The following is a 21,693-nucleotide window of genomic DNA, read 5'->3' on the forward strand; positions in this document are numbered from 1 at the left end:
TACTCGTGTCTTTTCTACATTTTAAAAGTTAAAATAGTTTATTTAACCAAGGTCATATTCCATGACTATTCCATGGTTGTTTACACGCAAATATAGTTCATGGCTAATTAATATTATGTATTTATGAATTGTGTTTTAATTGATTTAAAATTTGTACGTACTACTAATAGGGTCCTATTGGCTATTTGAGTGAACATATGAATGTTAGGGCACAATTCATAAAATATTCTCATTTTTCATATTCGTATCAGTATTGGGTTTTGGAACCTATGGAAAGATTGCTGAAGAGTTATGATTATTCATTAACACAGCTACTAAAATAAAACTTAGAAATAAAAGGATTTTTTTGGACTTTGAAATAAAAGGGTATTCACCTTAATTTGTTCTATTTACGAGTTAAGAAAATTCACCCAAATTCTTATCAGAGTAACCAAAAATATATATACTGCCACTAGCTACAGTATTGATTATTATAGACAGCAGAATTGGCCATTGGTTAGCTACCGAATGCAGTGACTTAGCCTCTATGAGTCTTGTTCGATCAAGTCAATCATGTCTTTGGTAGCCACTATTTTTTTCTTCATATGAATGTAAATACCGTTAGGGATGAAAGTTTCAACCATTTCTAATTGGCTATCCATAGCTATTACCATGAACAAACCACAAATTGATATGGATGTCATATAAATTGTTATCATTAGTTTGGTCGCAAGTATTTCCCCCTTATGACTTTGTTATTTTTATTTTAAAAAAGCAAATATTTAGGGTATAATAAAAAAATGTTACCTGGAGATGGCTGGCTACGTTTTCTCGAGTGATGCCATTAACATTCATCATCTCTAAAATTCTCTTGGGAACAGCTTCTGCATGAAATTACATTAACTGTTCAATTATTTTTTTATATATATATATATATGTATAATATGCTTTTGAAACGGTAAACCCTAGTAACTATATATTGTATATGAACAGAATACCTAATGTAAGTGACTCAAAAAAAAAAAGGTAAGTGACTCACTGCCCGTGCCGAGGTATTCCACTGCCTTAATAAACTTTTTGTGAAGCTCGTCGTCCCACACTACTCGTCTTTTCTTGGTGGTGGGATCATGACCCTCCTCGTTTTCTTGTCCCTCAAGGAAAATGTTTTTTTTTCTTTTGTTACGGTTTCTTACTGTGGGATCTCTCACAGAGGATGAATTCTCGGTTTCTGTTTTCTCCTCTGCCTCTCCGGCCACCACCACATTCCTCCTTACTTGTACCTTTTTCGCCACATGTTTGAATATCAAACGTAGATCTTCAGGTCGTATCGGTTTGATAAGATAGTCGCAAGCACCGATGTTCATCCATTTGATCACCGATTCTACTGAATCGTCCTTGGATATTACTGCAAGAATCAAAATGCTTGTGTTTTTTTGTTGTTGTAACTTTTCTAATCAACTTTCAAAATTATGTTTAGTTCGAGGTAAACGAAATTTACAATTGAAAATATTGATAAAACGTATAATTATATTCTTACTAATGATTGGAAGATCCATTTCCGAGATAAATCGAAATCTATCAACATTTTGTGCTTCTATGATAGCAATGTCGAACCTAATCCTGTGGTGATGGAGTAGATACCTAGCTCTTTCCTCTTCGTTACATCTAGTCACTACAAATTAAAAATACACATATCAATGACATAGAGCCTTTATAAAATTTAAAATTGATCACTTAAATCAAATTCCTTTTAGCACAACACGTAGATAAATTTCAAAAATACGTAGATTAGTTAAAAAAAAATTTAACATCACTTGATCAGCTTCAAAAACTCGTAAAAAATCAATCAAAAATAGCTACCTTCGTATTGAAACGCTTTGAGATGTTGCTCCAATGCAAGTAGATATTGGGGATCTTGGTCAAAGAGTAACACTCGCAAACCCTCAGGGAACTTATTCTCAGGGTACATGCCGGAAAACATATCGGAGGAGTTTGGATGATACCTACTTGGACCACCACCGTCCCTTTGCTCAGCCATATTTCACCTGCGTCGTTTTTTGATGGAGTCAGGCTTTTTCGCCAGGATTCTCGACCCCTTTAAACAAAAAAAATGAAAAATAAAATCTGATAATCTGATATTATCGCATAGTATTTATACTAAACATTTTTTAATTAACAAAAAAAGTGGAAGTGGACCCCAATACAGAATTTAGTAACAGCATTTTAGATTGCGAGGCTCCGTAAAACAAGATCAGAGAGATTTAAACAATTTGTTATTAACAACATATATTTCGCTTTGGAACTAAAGTCATTAGACTTTGGGAGAAAAACACTACACTTCGAACAGTTTTTTTTTTTCTTTTTTTCTTTCAGTTTGTTTTACTTCGCTTTGAATCTAACGTGTATAGACTTTGGAAAAAAAACTTGAAGAGAACACTCCCATTTCCTCCAAATTATTACAAATTAAAGTGATATATTAGACAACACAACAAGATTACACATAGAAATAGGAAAAAAAAAACGATCAAAGAAAGGTTTGATTCGGTTTGGTCCGGTTTAGCGAACTTAAGCTCTTCCCTTCAAGACATGCCTTCTTAAACCGGGAATGTGAACGTTTGTAATGTAGTCCTTCCAGTTAATGCTTCCAACATCAAACCCAAACTCTCTCTTCTCTTCTTCAGACATATTCTCCATTAATCTCTGCGTATTGCTGTTGTCAAATCTGCAGCAAAAAGAAAGAAAGAAAAAAACAAAGGTTCAAAGTTTGTCGGTTTGGTTTTAGAATCAGAATGTGGTTATTCGTTCTTCACCTTCCACCATAGAAAGTGTATGGCTCATAGATAGTGGCAAGGTGTTTGGCTTGTTCAACAGATTTCTTGCATATGAACTTTAGCTTCTGCAGCATCTTACTATCCGCCGCTGAGCTCACGCCATTCATTAAGCCGCTTCGTTCTTGAGCATCTCTCCACAGATGATCCGAGAAATCATCAACGGAGTTGAAAAGTTTCATCAAACGCACCATAATGGGATCACCTTTCGAGTCCACGCAAGGTGTAGATTTGTAGTGATTATAAAGGAGCTCTGCTAAGTCTTCGAAAACCAGTGGGTTTATCGCTGAAGAAGCGATCTGATACACGTTTATTTCAGGTTTTGGATCTGAAGTTGCCATTCCATGCTTTGCTATAGCAGCTAATGTCGCATTAACAACCATATCAGCAGGAACCACATCAAGAACTCCTTTCGGATCCACAAGAAACCCTGTGAGCTGTCCCTTTCCATAACATAGAACTATTGGATCCATCATCCTGCAAGAATAATCAGTTTTGTTATGTTATGTATACATTCACATCTATATATACGCATATATGTAAGCATATAAATAGTCTACCTGTTTCCTTCCATCCATCCAGGGAAAGGGTCTTTGTAAGTGCTTTCGATGACGCTAGGCCTTATAATAACCACAGGCACGTCTCCTCGGGTGCTATTGATCATCATTTCTCCCATTGCTTTGGTGAAAACATAAGTGTCTTGCCATCCATATGATCTTGCCCTGTTTCAATGGTTTTTGTGTGTTTTTAAGTTTGTTGTGAATATTCGATGCAGTCAAGGTGAAGGTGAAGATTTAGATTATTACCTCTCTAGACCGAGATCCTTCATTTTCTGCGCCTCCTCCTGATCTTGAGTCCCTTTTCTAGTAGCATCAAGAGCTAGCTTCATCTCTCTGTCGACATCTAATGCTTTTCTATTCCCTTCGAGGAAGTTCTCTGTTGCTATACATTCTCCCATCGAGAATGGCTTCTCCATTATCCTTCCTTGTCTTTGCCCATTCACATAAGCTGCACAAAGGTTTTGTTTTTTCCAAATGAAGAAACAGAAACATCACAAAAACCCTTTTTTTTTTGTCTCTTTTTGTTCTGCCTATTTATATACCTGTGGATACTTGCAAAAAAAGCTTTAGTTTCTTGCACTTCTTGGCGAATCCCATGAGATTACCAGGCCCTCGTGTGTTTATGTCCAGAGCAACATCATATCTGAAATATCCACCATGACGACAACAGGATTAGTGAATCAGGATACATTGATACTATCTAGAGAACAAAACAAGAGAACCAGAAGCGCATAATCTAATAATTTGTCAACCTTTCATTAAAGGTTGTATTTGCAGCAGAGTTGATAATTACATCAACATCTTTAGCAATCTCCTCCGCTGAATCTGCTTCCAACCCAATGTTTGAATCACAAATGTTTCCAGTCACAGGAATGAGCTTGTCTAACATGAAAGACTGGTACGATGCTCCATGAGTCTCTCTTAGGGTGTTAAAAAGCTCTGCATCTAGCACCTGAAAAGCAGAAATTTCATGAATAGGCTAAAGTTACACTTGACTTGACTAACAATGAATCAAAACAAATAAGGAATTACCTCGTTCTTCAGCCGCTCAATTGCGGCTTCTTTGTTTTTGGCTTTAATCAAGAGATATATCTTCCCAACATCCGGAGCTATTCTCAAGACTTTCTCAATCAGCACTGGAGATGTCAAAAGGGATTAGATTTAGAGACAGAAAGTTGCAGAATATGATAAAAAAAATATGAGAGCTTCTTTACCTTTAGCTAAGAAGCCAGTGGAACCAGTGATTAGAAATTTCTTTCCTTGGAGGAAACTGATGATGCCAAGTCCTTCTTTCATCCCCACCATAGCAGCACCATTAAAAGGCATCAAAGTCGTTGCTCCATTGATATCAATGGCTCTTCCGTTCCCGTTCGGAGACAGAACCAATGTCTCAGCTTCCATAGCCGGTGAACTCTGTTCCCTTATCAACACTTGACCTCTGTCTGTCAAAAGCGAAGAGACCCGGATAGGCCTCTCCGGTTTGCTGTTTCTCCCACCACCACCATCACCACCACCACCACCTACGCGACACCAGGTGGGGCCTACCCTTTTCTTATCCCAAACCAATGAAGACCAGTCACGACGGTTGTGTAATCTGGCAAGCTTGTTTGAAGCAGCAATGGAAGAAGAAGAAGAACTCAAGAAGAGAGCCTCCATCACAAACTAAGAAATAAGAAACAGACAAAATGTCATTTCTGAATTATGACTAAGAAATTAATCTGTTGACCTTGTACAAATCTAAAATACAAACTGTATTTGGTTATTTTTTCCCTTTGAGAAAACAGAAACTTGTTGGTTAAGAAATTGGTGACTTGTAATGTACTTAACCTAGAATGCATACCTTTGGTAATGAGCAACAAGAATATACTTAATTTTTTAGAAAGAGAATTAAGTAAACCAAGAAAGATTTATTTTTTCTTATTTCTTATCGCTAAGAGACAAGTATGTGGGTTTTGTTTTTATAAGAGGAACGAAAGATTGGTAAGTTCTAAGGACAAAAGATGATGAAAACTTCCTCTGTTTTATAGGAAGATAAATATTTTAAAAATTAAGTGAAACAAAAGATTGCCTTACTATCTTTCTCTCCAACATTTGATCAGTTTCCTACACGTAAATTAGATTTCAATTTTTTTTTTTTGTAAAGAAAAATAAAGAAATGCATCAATTCCAAACAGTCACTTATAACATTATAGTCAATAACATTTAAGAAATCACCCAATGATAAAGAGCTAATTTGATTCTCTGTTTGGTAGCATTTACCTAAGCAATCTCAATCTCAAATTTCATATCCTGGTGTTTAAATTTAGGAAATTCACATAACATTTGAAGGACTTGAGGATTATATGTTCATCTTAAAAGTTATAGCTTTTGGAAAAAAACTAAACATTCTCCTATAAAGACAACTTACCTCAAAGGGATGGACCATTCTAGTCATACTTCAACACCGTGGAAACCCTGCAAAGCATCGGATAATGTTATTATGAATAAAATAGGCAACCAAGTGAAAAAAGTGATTTAGGAACATGTAGAGAAACTTAATCTCGTAATTAACCGAGGGTAGTATCTGTTTAAGCATTCATCAAACACCTGGTGAGTGTAACCAGAGTGAAGACTGGGGAGACATAGACGAGAAACATATGGCTTAAGAAGTTCAAACCTTTGCCTCATCTTCTCGAGGCAAGTGAGACCCGCCGAATTGGGTCCTGATAGGATCACAGGAGGCAGATACTTGTTTTTTTGGCGGGAATTATAGAACAACCAGCAAATGCCCACGTTTTCGTTTCACTTGTCTCAAATCTTTGTTCGCTATGTTCCAGACCTCAATGTTCATTTCACATGAAGCGATACAGTATGGAGAAAAGAATGAGTTGGGAAACAGAGTTTTTGTAAACGAAAATTCCGTTTCGTTCTCACTTCCAATATGAACAAACTCCTCGCTTTCTAAGGCATAAATACGTTTCATTATGTAATGAGGATTCGAAACGAAATACACTCGTGATATAATAATCAGTAGCATAGATGTCACGCATTAGGATAAAAAAAAGGACGAAGCTGCCAGTAAGTGCCAAAGGATATGAAACCGAAACATACATTGATTTGTCCCCTACTACAACTATGATTTATTGTTCTTCCAAATGACTAACTCCCACAGTGTAACACCAGACCTCATATCTCTATCATCACAAGCTTAGGTCATATACCAAGTCACCTAGTATCCGGGACTCGGGCTTCTGCTTCTCGATCCATACCGGGACCTTGAGCTTGACCTCGAGTATGATCGCTTCCTATCCCCTGGGGAAACCGATCTGCTCAAGATATACAAAGTGATATGTTTAAGTATAACACGCAGAAGCCAACTAAACATACAGAAGCCAACTCCCTATCCTTAATTAGTTACAAGTGCGTGAACAGAATAAAAAAAAAACTGATCCGACCCAAAAGTAAACAGAAAAATGCTGATAGAAAAACCAACTAAACATGCCAAAACTTAACTTTCTCTGAAAATCAGATAAACCGATCTATAATACATTTGATCACGCATTGGTAAGTACATTCCTCAAAACGAAAAAAATTTAAAAACACAAACCGAAACTGGGATTAAACACCCGTGCTACAGTACCTTGAATGGTGTCTTTCATCATATGGTGAGCGCGAATAGCTTCTTCTGTAGTTTGGTGAACGAGAATAGCCAGGAGACCGGGAGTAACCATAAGGAGATCTTGTACGTGTTCTGCCCCTGAAATAGACATTCAACTTACTTTACTTGTTTCAACAAAACGCAACACCAATAGGAAGTTACTACCAGTTGAATCAATTGTGATAAGAGTTAATTTCATTTGTTAATCAACAAGCTAATTTTGGTGAAATTCAAGCTTAACCTTGATCGTTCTCTCATTTCGGAAGGCTTCTTTCTGTTTTCCTCTGCAAATACTACAGTAATTTCACGGCCAAGAAGAACGTAGCCATCTAAATGATACTTTGCATCTGCAGCATCAGCAGGGTCATAGTACTGCACAAACCCAAACCCGCGAGGCTCCCTGCCAGTTCATAGCGTCACAATCGTGATTACAATTATAATAACAAGTACCTCTCTTTCTGAACCAAACTCGCAATAGACATCCAAAGTAGAAAACTTTAATAGGGAGTACACACAAAAAAAACTTAGGAACCCAACCAACCGAATAAATAAAGCATAAACAATCAGCTGGCTGCTAACCTTTTCGAAGCCAATTGTATTACTTCGACTTTGACCAGAACATCTTCAAAATGAAATAAAGAAGCAACTTCCGTCTCAATCCGGAAGTATTCAATTGTCATTAACCGTACCCACTTACCGTCTGTAGACCCGAACAAAGTTATCTTAATACTTCATTAATTGATCTTATGCTTACTTCTTCATCTTCAACACTTCCAATAAGACAACCAAATTTTGATAAACAAACAGTTCGAGGGAAAAAAACAGCAATCCATCATGATACACTTACACAAGGATAGGACAGCAAGAACAAGAAGTCACACAAATGGAAAGAATTAGTGGGATCCAATTGCAATCACTCACCTAGTGTAATAATTACGAGGTATATAGATATCCTTGAGCCGACCAAACCGTCCAAATGGTCTACGTAGATCTTCTTGCCTGAAAATGGTTAAAAAAAGCTTGAAGCATTTGACTTTGTCAAAAGGTGAAAGCTTTAACATTTCCAAAGGAAACTAGTCGGTGTAGGATAAAGATCAGTCTTTTAATACCTACAGTCGTGCCGGAGATTGCGAACGAGTAAACTGGTTGGAGAATCTCTACTGTGACCTCTGTAGTATCCCACCGGACTCGGGCTTCTGTACCGTCTGCTATAACTTCTTGGTGGTGAAGGACTGTAACTATAGCTCCTCCCCATTGTCACTAAGTATCAAGACAAACAGAAACAAACCTATCTTAAATTCAAATTGGAGAGAACAATCAATTGAAGTTCTGCAGAGAAACATGATCTAACAGCGTAATTCATCAAAACTGAACGTGTTTTGCATGCAATAAGTTCCAGCTAATTAACATTTATAATCAGGTTTTCTCAATCTCTTATTTTGGAATAGAGCCGCTTCACGAAATGAGAGATGCGATGATAAGAAATCGAATCCAAATGTTTATTCTGATAGTCACCAAAAAGAAGAAAAAAAAACGGACGAAACAAGATATTTTTTGCATCAAGGTATACAAATTCATCGCAGACAAATAAGTTATGAAAATTCATCACGATAATTTTCCAAATAAAAACTATATGATCGTGAGAACCAGAACCTGTGAATCCCACAAGAGAAACGCAAATCCTCCGCCGGTACTCTCTCTCTCTCTTTGAAGCTCTGTTCAACAAGATGGTCATGTTTATTCGAGAAACTTCTACATTAGGCCTTTCATATATACAATGGAGGCCCATTCAGGCCCATAACATGTCCACTTCGCTTTTTTATTTACGCGACTAATCAGGCAGGAATTATCACATTTTTCTGGGAAGAAAATACAAACCGGTAGTTGACAAAAAAAAAAAAAAGCCGGTCGGTTCTCATAAGTTTTTTTTTTTTTTAATCTGGTTAAAATCCAGACCGGGCGGTTCTCGAAAAACCCTACAAAACTTCTTCTTCTTCATCAGTGTGACGTCTAAACCCTACAAACACACTAAATAAACGAGACCGTCCCCAATCTCTTCCGTCCGCCATTAAAGATATGGTGGCTCCTTCAAAGAAATCAGTCAATGGAAAACGTAATGATTCTACAAAGGTCTTCAAACCAGCGAAGAAACCTTTTCACAAAACGAAGGACGATGTTGCTGCTAGGTCTAAAGCTGTGGCTATGCAGCTCGAAGAGGTTCCTGACTTTCCTCGAGGTTTGATTCTTCCTCAAATTCCTTTTGTTATGCTAGAAAATATTCAATTGTTTTATTTTTATCCTCTGTTCTTACTCGGTGACATGAAAATAGCTAAACACAACAATGGCTGTAGCTTTAATTACCTTTGTTCTGAGAATTTTGAAATTTCGAACTTTTTGTTGAATACTCTTAATTGACTGTCAGGTGGAGGTACTTCTCTGAGCCAAAAAGAGCGTGAGAAAATTTATGAAGAAGTCGATGCTGAGTTTGACGCTGATGAGCGTGTTTCTAAGCGGAATAAAGGGTTAAAACCTAAAAAGAGAACCCCTACCGATGTAGACGAATTGGGATCTCTTTTCGACGGTGCTTTTACTGGAAAACGGCCAAGATATGCCAATAAGATCACCATTAAGGTATCATTTCGGAACTTTCTTATGTGTTTGAATTGTTTTATATGTTCATGCCTGTGTCCACATGAATACACTTAGGGGCAGTATTAATAATAGTAAAGCTTTTTAGCCAGAATTTGCTAAGAGACCTATTCTTATAACATCTACATGCCCCATAGTTTACTTTTGTTGCTCCCATTGAGTTTTAGCTACTGACTCAAGTCAGATTCATTTGTTCTTTGCATCATGGAATTTCATAGAACAATTTATTTGTGTACAATGTAGTAAACCTGAGAGTTTAATCAAGATGCTAATCCACGGATGTATCATCATATTTACAGTGATTAAGTTTCTGCGTCAATGTTCTCGGACGTTTTCTAGATAGATAGCTCTTAAATCAGCTGTGCATGGCTGTTTTATGTGTATTAACACATTTGCATTCATCAGTTGATGCACCTTTTCTGACGTTTAATGGAATATATGTTCAGAATATTTCCCCAGGAATGAAGCTTTTGGGAGTTGTTACTGAAGTAAACCAGAAAGATATTGTAATTAGTCTTCCAGGGGGCTTACGAGGATTAGTTCGCGCAAGCGAGGCATTGGATTTTACAGATTTCGGAACTGAGGTAGAAGCTGTGGGTTATAATTGGCTGTTTAAACTCCCTGTACTTCGTCAATCTGAACTGAGTTGGTAATCCTTTTTGTCAACCAGGACGATGAAAATGAACTCCTTCAAGACCGTTTTTCTGTGGGTCAGCTTGTTCCCTGCATTGTATTGCAGTTAGATGATGATAAGAAGGAGGCAGGCAAAAGGAAAATATGGCTTTCATTGCGACTTTCTTTGTTGCACAAGGGATTTAGTTTGGATTCCTTTCAACCAGGGATGGTATGTCAATGCTTAGTTCATTTTCCTTTTATTCGTAATGTGTACTTCTTGGGAGCTCTGTGTTGTGTAATTTTTTCAAATGTATTTGTGGGTACTGGCACTCAAGTATGTTGGCATAGCCAAAGTGATTCATAGATCCAAAACGAGTTGAAAGAGTTCATGGCTGATCGAACTTAGAGTTTATATTTAAGCTGCATAGGCTAGCAGTTTTGAGATGAAAAATAAGTTATATTGATACTGATATTCTGCTATCTTCTGAAATGGTGTCGTATCTTTACCATCCATTTTTTTCCATTGCTGATGGTGGTTAACTTTGATCTATGAGTTATGATTTTTTGTTTTAAAAAAATAATTTTTTATTTGTTTTTTCCATAATGGTTTTTTCAGGTAGTCGCTGCAAACGTGAAAAGCGTCGAAGACCATGGTTATATCCTTCACTTTGGATTGCCTTCTATCACAGGATTTATCAAAATAAGCAATGATGGTACTAAATTGTTGACCTACTGACTTTCTGAGCTCCATTTTTCACTTTTTTGAACTTTCTTTTTGTTTTTTTTTTTTTTCTTCTGGCGAATGATATTCAATTTACCTTCTAACGTACATCATGATAAAATGGATTGTCTATGTCCTACTAAAGGAGAGACTTCATTTCCAAAAAATTTGTGGATGCCTTTGATCTTTCTTGGAACTTCCTTGCTCTCTGGTTTGTCTGATTCCCGTCATCTTTTAAATCTTTATTTACCATGCTGTGAACTTTCCAGGAAGTCAGGAGTTAAAGACTGGGCAGCTTATTCAGGGCGTGGTTACAAATATTGATGGAGAACGTAAAATTGTTCGTCTTAGCTCGGACCCAGATTCAGTGGCAAAATGTGTGGTATGTCTCGTACATCCCATATTATACAATAAAATTTCCTTGATTTTTAAAAATTTAACCTCGTGATTTCCCATTTTGCAGACCAAGGATCTTAATGGGATGTCGTTTGATCTTCTTATCCCAGGCATGATGGTTAATGCCCGTGTGCAATCTGTCCTTGAGAATGGGATACTATTAGGATTTCTTATGTACTTTACTGGAACAGTGAGTTACCAATGATTTTGGTAGTGTGCATTATTGATTAAGCTTGAACTATGTTTCTTGTGTATAATTTAAAATCTTGGTGACGCGATGAGTTACATTTCTCATTGATGTGCAGGTTGATCTATTCCATTTACAAAATCCAATGTGTAACAAGAGCTGGAAAGATGAGTATAATCAGACTAAGATGGTAGGCATTTTGGAGTTTACCTTTTTCTGATTCTTCTATTTATTGTGTTTCTGTTATAAATGTCATCGTAGGATTCGTAAAATGTTAACTAGTAGTCTAGTACTTAGTTTGAAATGCTTTCTTGTTTTGATTGATTTGGATTTTTGGTTTATTTCTTTTGTGAAAGATTTTTTTTTTTCCTTTTAGTTAACTTGCATAAAATGCTCGTGTTGTTTTTCAGGTTAATGCTAGAATATTGTTTATCGACCCATCAACCAGAGCTGTTGGTTTGACGTTAAATCCACATCTTGTTGGTAACAAGGCACCTCCTATGGTAAGAGAACTTGATTTGACTACTTTTGGGGTTTAAATGAAGGTTCATTCATTGTAACACTAGCATTTCTTATATCCGCTGTTTTCATCACTATCTTTGCTTACCTGAGCTTCTCTATTTTACCATTTTCGTTTATCACTTTGATACCTTACGCAGTATTGTTCTCTGTGTTTGGTCTCCGTGGATGTACCTGTATTTGCCTATCTTTTTCATTATAAAGTAAGTTTGTAATACTTTTTTTTTTGCTCTTTACAGCATGTCTCCAGCGGAGACATATTCGACGAAGCAAAAGTTGTCCGGGTTGATAAATCAGGCCTTCTTCTTGAGCTGCCTTCTAAGCCTGTTTCAACTCCTGCATATGTTAGCGTATGTCCAATTGGCTTCCCTTATTCTTCTAAAAGATTAGTGCTCTGATGGTCTTTTTAACCTTAGATTAACCGTAATTGCAGACCTATGATGTCGCAGAAGATGAAGTAAAGAAACTGGAAAAGAAGTTCAAGGAAGGAAACCGCATCCGTGTTCGAATCCTCGGCCTTAAGCAGTTGGAGGGGTTGGGCATAGGGACTTTAAAGGTACTTTTACTGCCAGATGTGCTCATAGATTACAGTAGATTACATTACCTTTAACAATCGTTGGCATGGGAAGCATCTACTATTCTTTTTAGTACTGAATCTTAACATCGATCAAGCGTTGCAATCTAAATGCCAATAGGCGATAGTTTGATGTATAATTATACAATTATGCCTCTTTCTACTGAGACATCCATGTTTTATTTGAACCTTTGTAGGTTTCCCGTCTTTACATTTTCTTTCTTTTGGTGTTGTATTTGTATGAGCAGGAAAGCGCTTTTGAAGGTCCAGTTTTCACACACTCAGATGTCAAGCCTGGTTTGGTGACGAAGGCTAAACTCATATCTGTTGATACATTTGGTGCCATTGTGCAATTTCCGGGTGGTCTGAAAGCAATGTGCCCACTTCGGCATATGTCTGAGTTTGAAGTTACGAAGCCCAGGAAAAAGTTCAAGGTAGTTCTCTTACATTAACCGTACATTAATTGGTTTGTAATGTTGCTGAGGCATGCAAAAGTATTGAATGATATTTCTTTCAGGTTGGAGCTGAATTAATATTCCGTGTGCTTGGCTGCAAATCAAAGAGAATAACTGTTACCTACAAAAAAACACTTGTAAGTTTTCTTATGATAGTGGATCTGACTTTGCTTGATTGTTTGCATATTCCTTGATGTTTCTAGATACTGATTTCGTTTTGTTTGCTTAGAGGATGCTTATAACTGTTGAAATAATTTCACTCTTATAAAAATAGGTGGTTAAATGCATCTCGTTTCTATTATCATTCCTTCTTTTATTTCCATCTGCCGATTGTATTTTTTAATTGTCACACTTATGTCCATTTCGGTTTGAAATGGAAACTACATTTCTTGTTTATGTAGTCTTTCCACTGAGCTACGGACGAAAATATTTGTAGGTATTTTTGTCTCAAACTTGCATCTTATTTGGAGGTTAGGAGTGGAGAAGTCCTAGTTGCATGTACTTGCAGTCATCTACAAGTTGTGATTTAATATCTTCGTACATGACCTATGTGTTAAAAATAACATCTCTGGTTGTTACCGATTCATGTCTGTTCTCATGCAGTAAAAATAATATTGATATCTTTATTCTCTGCAGGTGAAATCTAAACTTCCGATTCTGAGTTCTTATGCTGATGCAACTGAAGGACTAGTGACGCATGGCTGGATAACAAAGATTGAAAAGCATGGATGCTTTGTTCGCTTTTATAATGGGGTGCAAGGATTTGTTCCCAGGTCATTGCTGCACCCGTTGTTATATTTCATATGCCATTGCCTTTCTGTTATGGTTTCTTTTTTTACTGATATAGAACATGAATTTTTTTTACCCATCATTAAGGTTTTGGGTAAGTTTTTCTAGCTTGATGATCTTTAGCTAATATGGTATAGTTACTTTGATTAAGCAGATTTGAACTTGGTGTAGAGCCTGGAAGTGATCCCAATTCCGTGTTTCATGTCGGGGAGGTTGTCAAATGTAGAGTAACCAGTGCGGTTCATGGTACTCGAAAGATCAACCTCAGTTTTATGATAAAGCCAACAAGGTTTTCCCCTTTTAATCTGATATCTGATAATCGTCTTGCCATTAAGGCCTTAATATCATTAAATGCTGATTGTGTACATCGTTTCTGACAGTGTTTCTGAAGACGATTCAATCAAGTTAGGTAGTGTTGTATCAGGGGTAATTGATAGTATAACCCCTCAGGCAGTCATTGTCCGTGTTAAGTCCAAAGGTTTTCTGAAGGGTACACTTTCTGCTGAACATTTAGCTGATCATCATGGTATGGGTTTTCTAACAAATGAGCGTACATCTTGATTTTTTCTTTTATTCATTTGTTTAATTATTTCTGAGTTTTCTCTTTGTGATGTAGAGCAAGCAAAATTATTGATATCACTTTTAAGACCTGGATATGAGCTTGATAAGCTGCTGGTAATAGGTGTGTTTTTGATCACCCTTACTAACTTCCTGAACTTGTTTTTTCTTTGCGTATACCCTTACTAAAGGAGGTAGATTGTATAAAGTTTCGAATTCTTTTTTTTTTTTTAATTCTTTGGGTACTGATGGATCTTTGAGAGAGAAACGTTTTTAAATCTGCTTCATCACTCTGATTGTGTACCTTTTAAAACGAGAAAAATGATCCATCTAGCCAGGGAAGCAGAGATGATGTTGCAGTTTTAACTATTTTAGTGGTTGAAAATACTTAATACATTGAGTAATTTTTGTCTATCTTAGACATTGAAGGCAACAACTTGGCTCTCTCTTCAAAATATTCTCTCATTAAGTTAGCTGAAGAGCTTCCTTCGGATTTTAGTCAGCTCCAGCCAAACTCAGTGGTTCATGTGAGTGGTTGCGTCTTTGAAATATAACAGTAGATTTTTTTTTTTTTTGGTTAACTCACAATCATTTTATGAATTTGTACACAGGGTTATGTATGTAACTTGATTGAAAATGGCTGCTTTGTCCGTTTTCTGGGTCGGTTGACTGGTTTCGCCCCCAGAAGCAAGGTGGATTGTTTTTACTATGCCTTTTCTTTATTAAATTTTTGTTGGCATAATACTGTTTTTCTTGAAAGTTTTTCATTTTATTTTTAAGGCAATTGACGAACCCAGGGCAGATCTGTCAGAATCCTTCTTTGTTGGACAATCGGTTCGGGCTAATATAGTTGATGTAAGTGACGCTGGAATCAGGGCCTTGTATTAATTTTGTTGAAGATATTATGAGGCGATCATTTGCAATATTTTTTTTGGTAGGTCAATCCAGAAAAAAGCAGGGTAACTCTTTCATTGAAACAGTCATCTTGTGCTTCTGTAGATGCTTCTTTCGTCCAAGAGTACTTCCTTATGGATGAGAAGGTAATGTTCTTGGGACGTACCTTTTCTTTTTATTGGGCTGAAGGACTATGCAATTTGTTGTGTATTGCACTTCTATCGAGCTTGAGTCAGTGATTGATTTATTTCAAATGTTTTGAAGGAGGGATTTCTAACTTTATTGTTACATTTGTTCAGATCTCGGACCTGCAATCATCTGATATTAGTGAAAGTGAGTGTAGTTGGGTTGAGAAATTCTCTATTGGGAGTTTGATCAAGGGAACAATACAGGAGCAAAATGACCTGGGCTTGGTGGTGAATTTTGACAATATTACTAACGTCCTTGGTTTTATACCTCAGCATCATTGTAAGTCATTCTGGAGAATCGAAGTCTAGGTTCAGTTTCGTTGTGGATTGAATTACATTAATACATATTTACCTAGCCTCTGTCTGATACATTGTGTTTAAATTTTCTGTAGTGGGTGGAGCTACATTGGAACACGGTTCTATTGTCCAGGCACTTGTTCTTGATATTTCTAGGGCAGAGAGACTAGTTGATTTGTCTTTGAGGCCTGAGCTCATAAACAACTCAACCAGAGAAGTGTCCAACAGTCAGTCAAAAAAGGTTCCTCTAAGAAGATATATTCTGAACAGAGTTTGTTTTATTAGTGTTTTCTTGCATGCTCATCGTTATTAGCTTGAGTTAACTACCGTGGATGGTGATGCTCATCTTAGCTTGCTTATGACAAATTGTATTTTGGTTTTGCTTCAGAAACGTAAAAGAGACATCTCCAAGGAACTTGAAGTCCATCAGAGGGTCAGTGCTGTTGTAGAGATTGTGAAGGAGCAATACTTGGTAAGTGCTTTATTGCAGTAAGTTAATGATTATTTATTGCATTAAGTTAATGATTATTGCAAGTTACTCAAAGTTGCCCCTCTTTATTATCCAGGTTTTGTCGATTCCAGAACATGGTTACGCAATAGGATACGCGTCAGTATCAGACTATAACACACAGAAGCTACCAGTGAAACAATTTTCCACTGGACAAAGGTGATTGTATTCATCCATTTTAACTTATCATTTACTTGTTAATTTTGCTCCCCTCTTTCACAGATTCTAATTTCCCATCCTTTCTGTGGCCCTGCCTGGCTAAACTAATTGAAAATGTGAATTTGTTTTTACTTCTATTGGCAGTTGATATTCTATTTTCTCATTATACCTATAATTAGCAATGTTTGTAGTTGTCCTTACTGATTACTAGACGTAGCTAAGCTTTTCTTACTGATGTAGTTATAAGATCGTAGCTAATTTTTTTTATAAAAATTTCTCCGGGCAGTGTCGTTGCTACTGTTGAGGCTCTGCAAAACCCTTTGACGTCTGGGAGGTTGCTTTTACTTCTTGATTCTGTTTCCGGGATTTCTGAGACATCCCGTTCTAAGAGGGCAAAGAAGAAATCCAGTTGTGAAGTTGGTTCTGTTGTCCACGCCGAGGTTACTAACGCCCTACTTTCTTATGTCCTTTTATTTTTTACTCAATAAGCTCGTCCTATTTCAGTGATCTTGAGGTGCAGTAGAAATGGCTTCACTGTTTGAACTTGAGCAGAATGTAGATATCATCTTAGAATGATTACCTGTCGAATTACTTCAAAACTACATAACTACCTTTACATAGGCAAGATATTTAAAGGGAAAAACTAAACAAACTGAAAATTAAAGGGGAATAATCCTGAGCTTGGAATGGAACAAAGAAATAATAAGAATAAAAGATGTAGGTTGGCAACAAGACTTCTCAAGTAGCCAACTTCTACAGTAGATGGGTTCTTAGCTGTGTTTATTCCACCATAACTTCTACTGCCTCACATTAACATCTTTTACTTTTTCAGATTACGGAAATAAAGCCATTTGAGGTAAGAGTAAACTTTGCCCAAAGTTTCCGAGGAAGAATCCACATAACGGAGGTGATTTTTCTTGTCTTGTCATCATCATTTTGGATATCAATATTCTTTCTCCAGTTGATGGTGGACGGATATTTGCTTATACGACTCAAATCTTGGCTGTATAGGTAAATGACGCAACTATAAGTGAAGAACCGTTTGCCAAATTTAGAATCGGGCAATCAATTTCTGCAAGGGTTGTTGCAAAGCCTTGTCATACTGATATTAAAAAGAGTCAACTTTGGGAGCTTTCTGTAAAGCCTGCAACGCTTAGAGGTAATCTACCAGAATTTAAATTTTCACCAACCATTTGACTCACATGTGGAATTTATATTGCAGAACAATCACATGCTCTTATGGTTAAAATATTTTTTTTTCGTTAGTCTAAATCTTCCAGGAAATTCTAAGACTGCTATTTGAATAGTGTAATTGTTTTGATCCATCTTTTTCAAATGTTCTTAGATGCCCATCTCTAGCTGTTATGTTTGAAAATTTTTTTCATTCTATCAATATTAATAGACTAAGTAAGATCAATAATGATGAAATCCGTATTTCTTTGTGTATTTGTATTAGACGTATGCTTCTGTGTATCTTAGATATGAATTTTTTTGTCAAACAAGGTTATAACATTGTCTCCATATCTTTTTTATGTTGCAATTTCAAGTAGACTCCAGTGAGCTGAATGACATACAAGTGAGAGAACAACTTGAGTTTGTTGCTGGAGAACGTGTCAGCGGATATGTCTACAAAGTGGATAAGGAATGGGTTTGGTTGGCAATATCTCGCAATGTGACGGCACGCATATTCATTTTAGACACTGCATGCGAAGCTCGTGAACTTGAGGAATTTGAGAGGCGTTTTCCCATTGGTAAAGTTGTTTCAGGCTATGTTTTGACGTACAATAAAGAGAAGAAAACATTACGGTTGGTTCAGCGTCCACTACTTGATACCCACAAAAGTATTGCCAATGGTGGAGGCAGTAAAACGGATGAACTAGACAGTACCATTCCTGGTGATGATGCTACTTTATTTATTCACGAAGGAGACATTCTGGGTGGAAGAATTTCTAGGATACTTCCTTGTGTTGGTGGACTTCGTGTGCAAATAGGTCCTTACGTGTTTGGGAGAGTTCATTTTACTGAACTCAATGATTCATGGGTCTGCAATCCATTAGATGGTTTGCATGAAGGACAATTTGTCAAATGCAAGGTCTTAGAAATCAGCAATTCTAGTAAAGGGACTTTGCAAATTGAACTGTCATTACGGGCATCACTAGATGGCATGGGTTCTAACCATCTCGCCGAAGCTTCCAGTAATAAGTAAGTTTTTCTTTTATAACCTGCAGTACTGTATGTGCATTCAATATGAATTTAAGCTTCTTAGAGTTAGAATCCTCATCATCAGCCTTTCAATTTGTGGGTGTTTCCTTATTAACCTGATAATAATTTGCAGTGTCAATGTTTGCAAACGTATTGAAAGGATTGAAGATCTTTCTCCTGATATGGGCATCCAGGTACTTTTGCCTTAATAACCTTGATCCAGCAACCCTATGGTTTCCTTCTGGTAGAACTTCTGTTAAATCAAACTTTTACAGGGGTATGTCAAGAATACGATGTCAAAAGGTTGTTTTATTATGCTTTCAAGGACACTCGACGCAAAGGTTCTATTGTCAAATTTAAGTGATACTTTTGTCAAGGATCCCGAGAAGGAATTTCCAGTAGGAAAACTTGTAACTGGCAGGTAACGCAGATTTTCCTGTTAAATAGATATTGTATGTACGCTATATCCTGCTCTAACAAATTTAAATTTAGGGTGTTAAATGTGGAGCCGTTATCCAAGCGGGTAGAAGTCACTTTAAAGACAGTGAACGGTGGTGGGCAGCAAAAATCCGAATCTTATGATTTGAAGAAATTCCAAGTTGGAGACATTATTTCTGGGAGAATCAAACGTGTGGAGCCGTATGGCTTATTCATTGAAATAGATCAAACTGGCATGGTAAAGATCTAGTTTTGTTTTACCTTGAAATTGGTTAATATGTCCAAACAGTATGCTACTTGCCAAATCATCCTTAGGGAGTAACGAGACTATCTGCCTTCTGTTTTGTGGTAGGTTGGACTATGTCATAAATCACAGCTTTCCGATGATCGAATCGAGGATGTACAAGCCAGATATAAGGCTGGGGAAAGCGTCACCGCAAAGATTTTGAAGGTATGTGGGTCTTTTGTCAGGAAGTTAACTTTTTTATGATTTACATTATCATGTTTTAAGATTCCATTGATCTATGTTTCTATGGAATCTAAAAATGTTGTTTGTTGTCATTTTGGTGGTTGCCTTAGCTGGATGAGGAAAAGCGACGTATATCGCTCGGGATGAAGAGTTCTTATCTTATGAACGGCGATGATGTCGAGGCACAGCCACCTTCTGAAGAAAACGCTAACGAAGGCAGCATGGAATGTGATCCAATCAATGATTCGAAGTCGAGAGTTCTTGCAGCAGTTGGTGATTTTGGTTTCCAGGAAACAACCGGTGAAAGACATAATGGAACTTCTCTGGTTCTTGCCCAAGTAGAATCAAGGGCTTCTATCCCTCCGCTTGAGGTTGACCTTGACGACATTGAGGAGTCGGACTTTGACAACAATCAGAATCAGGAGAAGTTGCAGGGAGCCAATAAAGATGAAAAGAGCAAGAGGAGAGAAAAGCAAAAAGACAAAGAGGAAAGGTTGGCTATATTTTTAGTTCCTGATTTGAAAGCTATGGTGTTATATGTTTGGTTTCAACCTGTGCTGAAAGATCTACTTATGTAGGGAGAAACAAATTCAAGCGGCCGAAGGAAGATTACTGGAGAATCATGCTCCTGAGAGTGCTGATGAGTTTGAGAAGTTGGTTAGAAGCTCTCCAAATAGCAGCTTTGTGTGGATAAAATATATGGCGTTCGTGCTCAGTCTGGCTGATATTGAGAAAGCCAGGTCCATTGCTGAGAGGTAATTTTCCCTAACTTCTCTGTATTGGTAAAGCGATTATGTCTTATTCTGATCATATTGTTTAACCTGTCTTATCCTAAATCTCTACTGAAGGGCCTTGAGGACTATAAATATTCGTGAAGAAGAAGAGAAGCTAAACATATGGGTTGCTTACTTCAATTTGGAAAATGAACATGGAAGTCCTCCAGAGGTAGATAGACGACTCCGGCAAAACCAATTATTAGACGTTACCAATAATAGGCGTTATATTTTCTTATCTAACTTTCCTGTTTTGTTTCTCATACCCAGGAAGCTGTTAAGAAAGTGTTTGAAAGAGCCCGTCAATACTGTGACCCGAAGAAAGTTTACCTTGCCCTCTTGGGCGTGTACGAGAGAACTGAGCAATATAAATTAGCTGATAAGCTGCTTGATGAGATGATCAAGAAGTTTAAGCAATCTTGCAAGGTACATGATGTTTGATCTTTATATTCTCAATGCGGGGGTTGCTCTTCACTCTTTCAACAGTTATTTATCTGATGTCTGCTTTCTAGGTTTGGTTAAGGAAAGTACAAAGTTATCTAAAGCAAAAGGAGGAAGGCATTCAGTCCGTTGTGAATCGTGCCTTGCTATGTCTTCCGCGCCATAAGCACATTAAATTCATATCACAAACCGCTATCCTTGAGTTCAAATGCGGAGTTGCGGATAGAGGGAGGTCACTGTTTGAAGGCGTTCTTAGGGAATACCCGAAAAGAACAGACTTGTGGAGTGTTTACCTTGACCAAGTTCGTTATATTCCGCTTCTTCAAAACTTCTGTTTCATTGCCATCTTTGCAGCATTTTTAACGTAAATTTTGTTTTTGGTATACAGGAGATCCGTTTGGGAGAAGTTGATGTGATTAGATCTTTATTCGAGAGAGCCATTAGCTTGAGCTTGCCTCCTAAGAAGATGAAGGTGCGCCCGTAGCCTTATTACTTGATAGAATCTCCTCTATAGAGTTTAATTGATTGCGATGGATTCTTTAACCATATTGTGCTTTGTATCCTCAGTTCTTATTCAAGAAGTTCTTGGAATATGAGAAATGTGCTGGTGACGAGGAGAGAGTCGAGTATGTGAAGCAGAGAGCGATGGAATATGCAGACAGTACCTTGGCCTGAGATTTTGTTGTAACGAAGCACCGTTTTTGTAATTTTGAGATTTTGATGGTTTCTCTCCAATGTATCATTGTATTTTTACTCCCAAAAAAAAAAAATATTCACGTATACCCATTCTATTTCTATTTTATTTTAAAAACTTTTTATTTGTTAAAAATGTAATTTAATCTCATTTATTTAATTCT

General features: G+C 37.0%; 4 protein-coding genes across 5 annotated transcripts; 1 reads left to right on the top strand and 3 right to left on the bottom strand.

Moving 5' to 3' along the window:
• Positions 1-723: 723 nt before the first annotated feature.
• Positions 724-2,017, bottom strand: LOC18025315 (putative two-component response regulator-like APRR4). Its single transcript, XM_024159495.1, has 4 exons — positions 1,840-2,017; positions 1,517-1,651; positions 1,019-1,384; positions 724-863 (listed from the first exon to the last, which is right to left on the bottom strand). The coding sequence occupies exons 1-4, from the start codon at positions 2,015-2,017 to the stop codon at positions 724-726; spliced, it is 819 nt and encodes a 272-aa protein (XP_024015263.1).
• A 527-nt stretch (positions 2,018-2,544) lies between these two features.
• LOC18025316 (fatty acyl-CoA reductase 2) lies at positions 2,545-5,813 on the bottom strand. Its single transcript, XM_024159855.1, has 9 exons — positions 5,775-5,813; positions 4,582-5,029; positions 4,400-4,503; positions 4,120-4,319; positions 3,910-4,010; positions 3,614-3,815; positions 3,368-3,529; positions 2,790-3,284; positions 2,545-2,701 (listed from the first exon to the last, which is right to left on the bottom strand). The coding sequence occupies exons 1-9, from the start codon at positions 5,799-5,801 to the stop codon at positions 2,545-2,547; spliced, it is 1,896 nt and encodes a 631-aa protein (XP_024015623.1). The 5' UTR covers positions 5,802-5,813.
• Positions 5,814-6,313: 500 nt separating this feature from the next.
• On the bottom strand, positions 6,314-8,737 carry LOC18025317 (serine/arginine-rich SC35-like splicing factor SCL30A). Its single transcript, XM_006407323.2, has 6 exons — positions 8,658-8,737; positions 8,114-8,264; positions 7,926-8,003; positions 7,246-7,404; positions 6,987-7,103; positions 6,314-6,672 (listed from the first exon to the last, which is right to left on the bottom strand). Exons 2-6 carry the CDS (start codon positions 8,257-8,259, stop codon positions 6,576-6,578), a joined length of 597 nt encoding a protein of 198 aa, XP_006407386.2. The 5' UTR covers positions 8,260-8,264; positions 8,658-8,737; the 3' UTR covers positions 6,314-6,575.
• Positions 8,738-9,032: 295 nt separating this feature from the next.
• LOC18025318 (rRNA biogenesis protein RRP5) lies at positions 9,033-21,622 on the top strand. Of its 2 annotated transcripts, none has more exons than XM_006407324.2 (40): positions 9,033-9,240; positions 9,427-9,635; positions 10,100-10,237; positions 10,324-10,497; positions 10,885-10,981; positions 11,259-11,371; positions 11,453-11,575; positions 11,691-11,762; positions 11,983-12,075; positions 12,331-12,441; positions 12,525-12,647; positions 12,914-13,099; positions 13,183-13,257; positions 13,757-13,893; positions 14,064-14,198; positions 14,290-14,435; positions 14,526-14,591; positions 14,888-14,994; positions 15,079-15,159; positions 15,248-15,322; positions 15,406-15,507; positions 15,661-15,829; positions 15,942-16,087; positions 16,235-16,318; positions 16,413-16,513; positions 16,800-16,953; positions 17,346-17,420; positions 17,525-17,672; positions 18,061-18,715; positions 18,849-18,909; positions 18,991-19,136; positions 19,208-19,391; positions 19,506-19,604; positions 19,733-20,115; positions 20,201-20,377; positions 20,471-20,567; positions 20,666-20,821; positions 20,908-21,138; positions 21,225-21,308; positions 21,404-21,622. In XM_006407324.2, exons 1-40 carry the CDS (start codon positions 9,081-9,083, stop codon positions 21,509-21,511), a joined length of 5,781 nt encoding a protein of 1,926 aa, XP_006407387.1. In that variant the 5' UTR covers positions 9,033-9,080; the 3' UTR covers positions 21,512-21,622. The 2 variants fall into 2 exon arrangements, with proteins under 2 accessions (XP_006407387.1, XP_024014881.1); XM_024159113.1 differs by having other exon boundaries at positions 18,064-18,715.
• The last annotated feature ends 71 nt before the right edge of the window (positions 21,623-21,693 follow it).

This window comes from Eutrema salsugineum, unplaced genomic scaffold (assembly GCF_000478725.1).
Source record: "Eutrema salsugineum unplaced genomic scaffold, Eutsalg1_0 scaffold_13, whole genome shotgun sequence".
Taxonomy (NCBI): domain Eukaryota; kingdom Viridiplantae; phylum Streptophyta; class Magnoliopsida; order Brassicales; family Brassicaceae; genus Eutrema; species Eutrema salsugineum.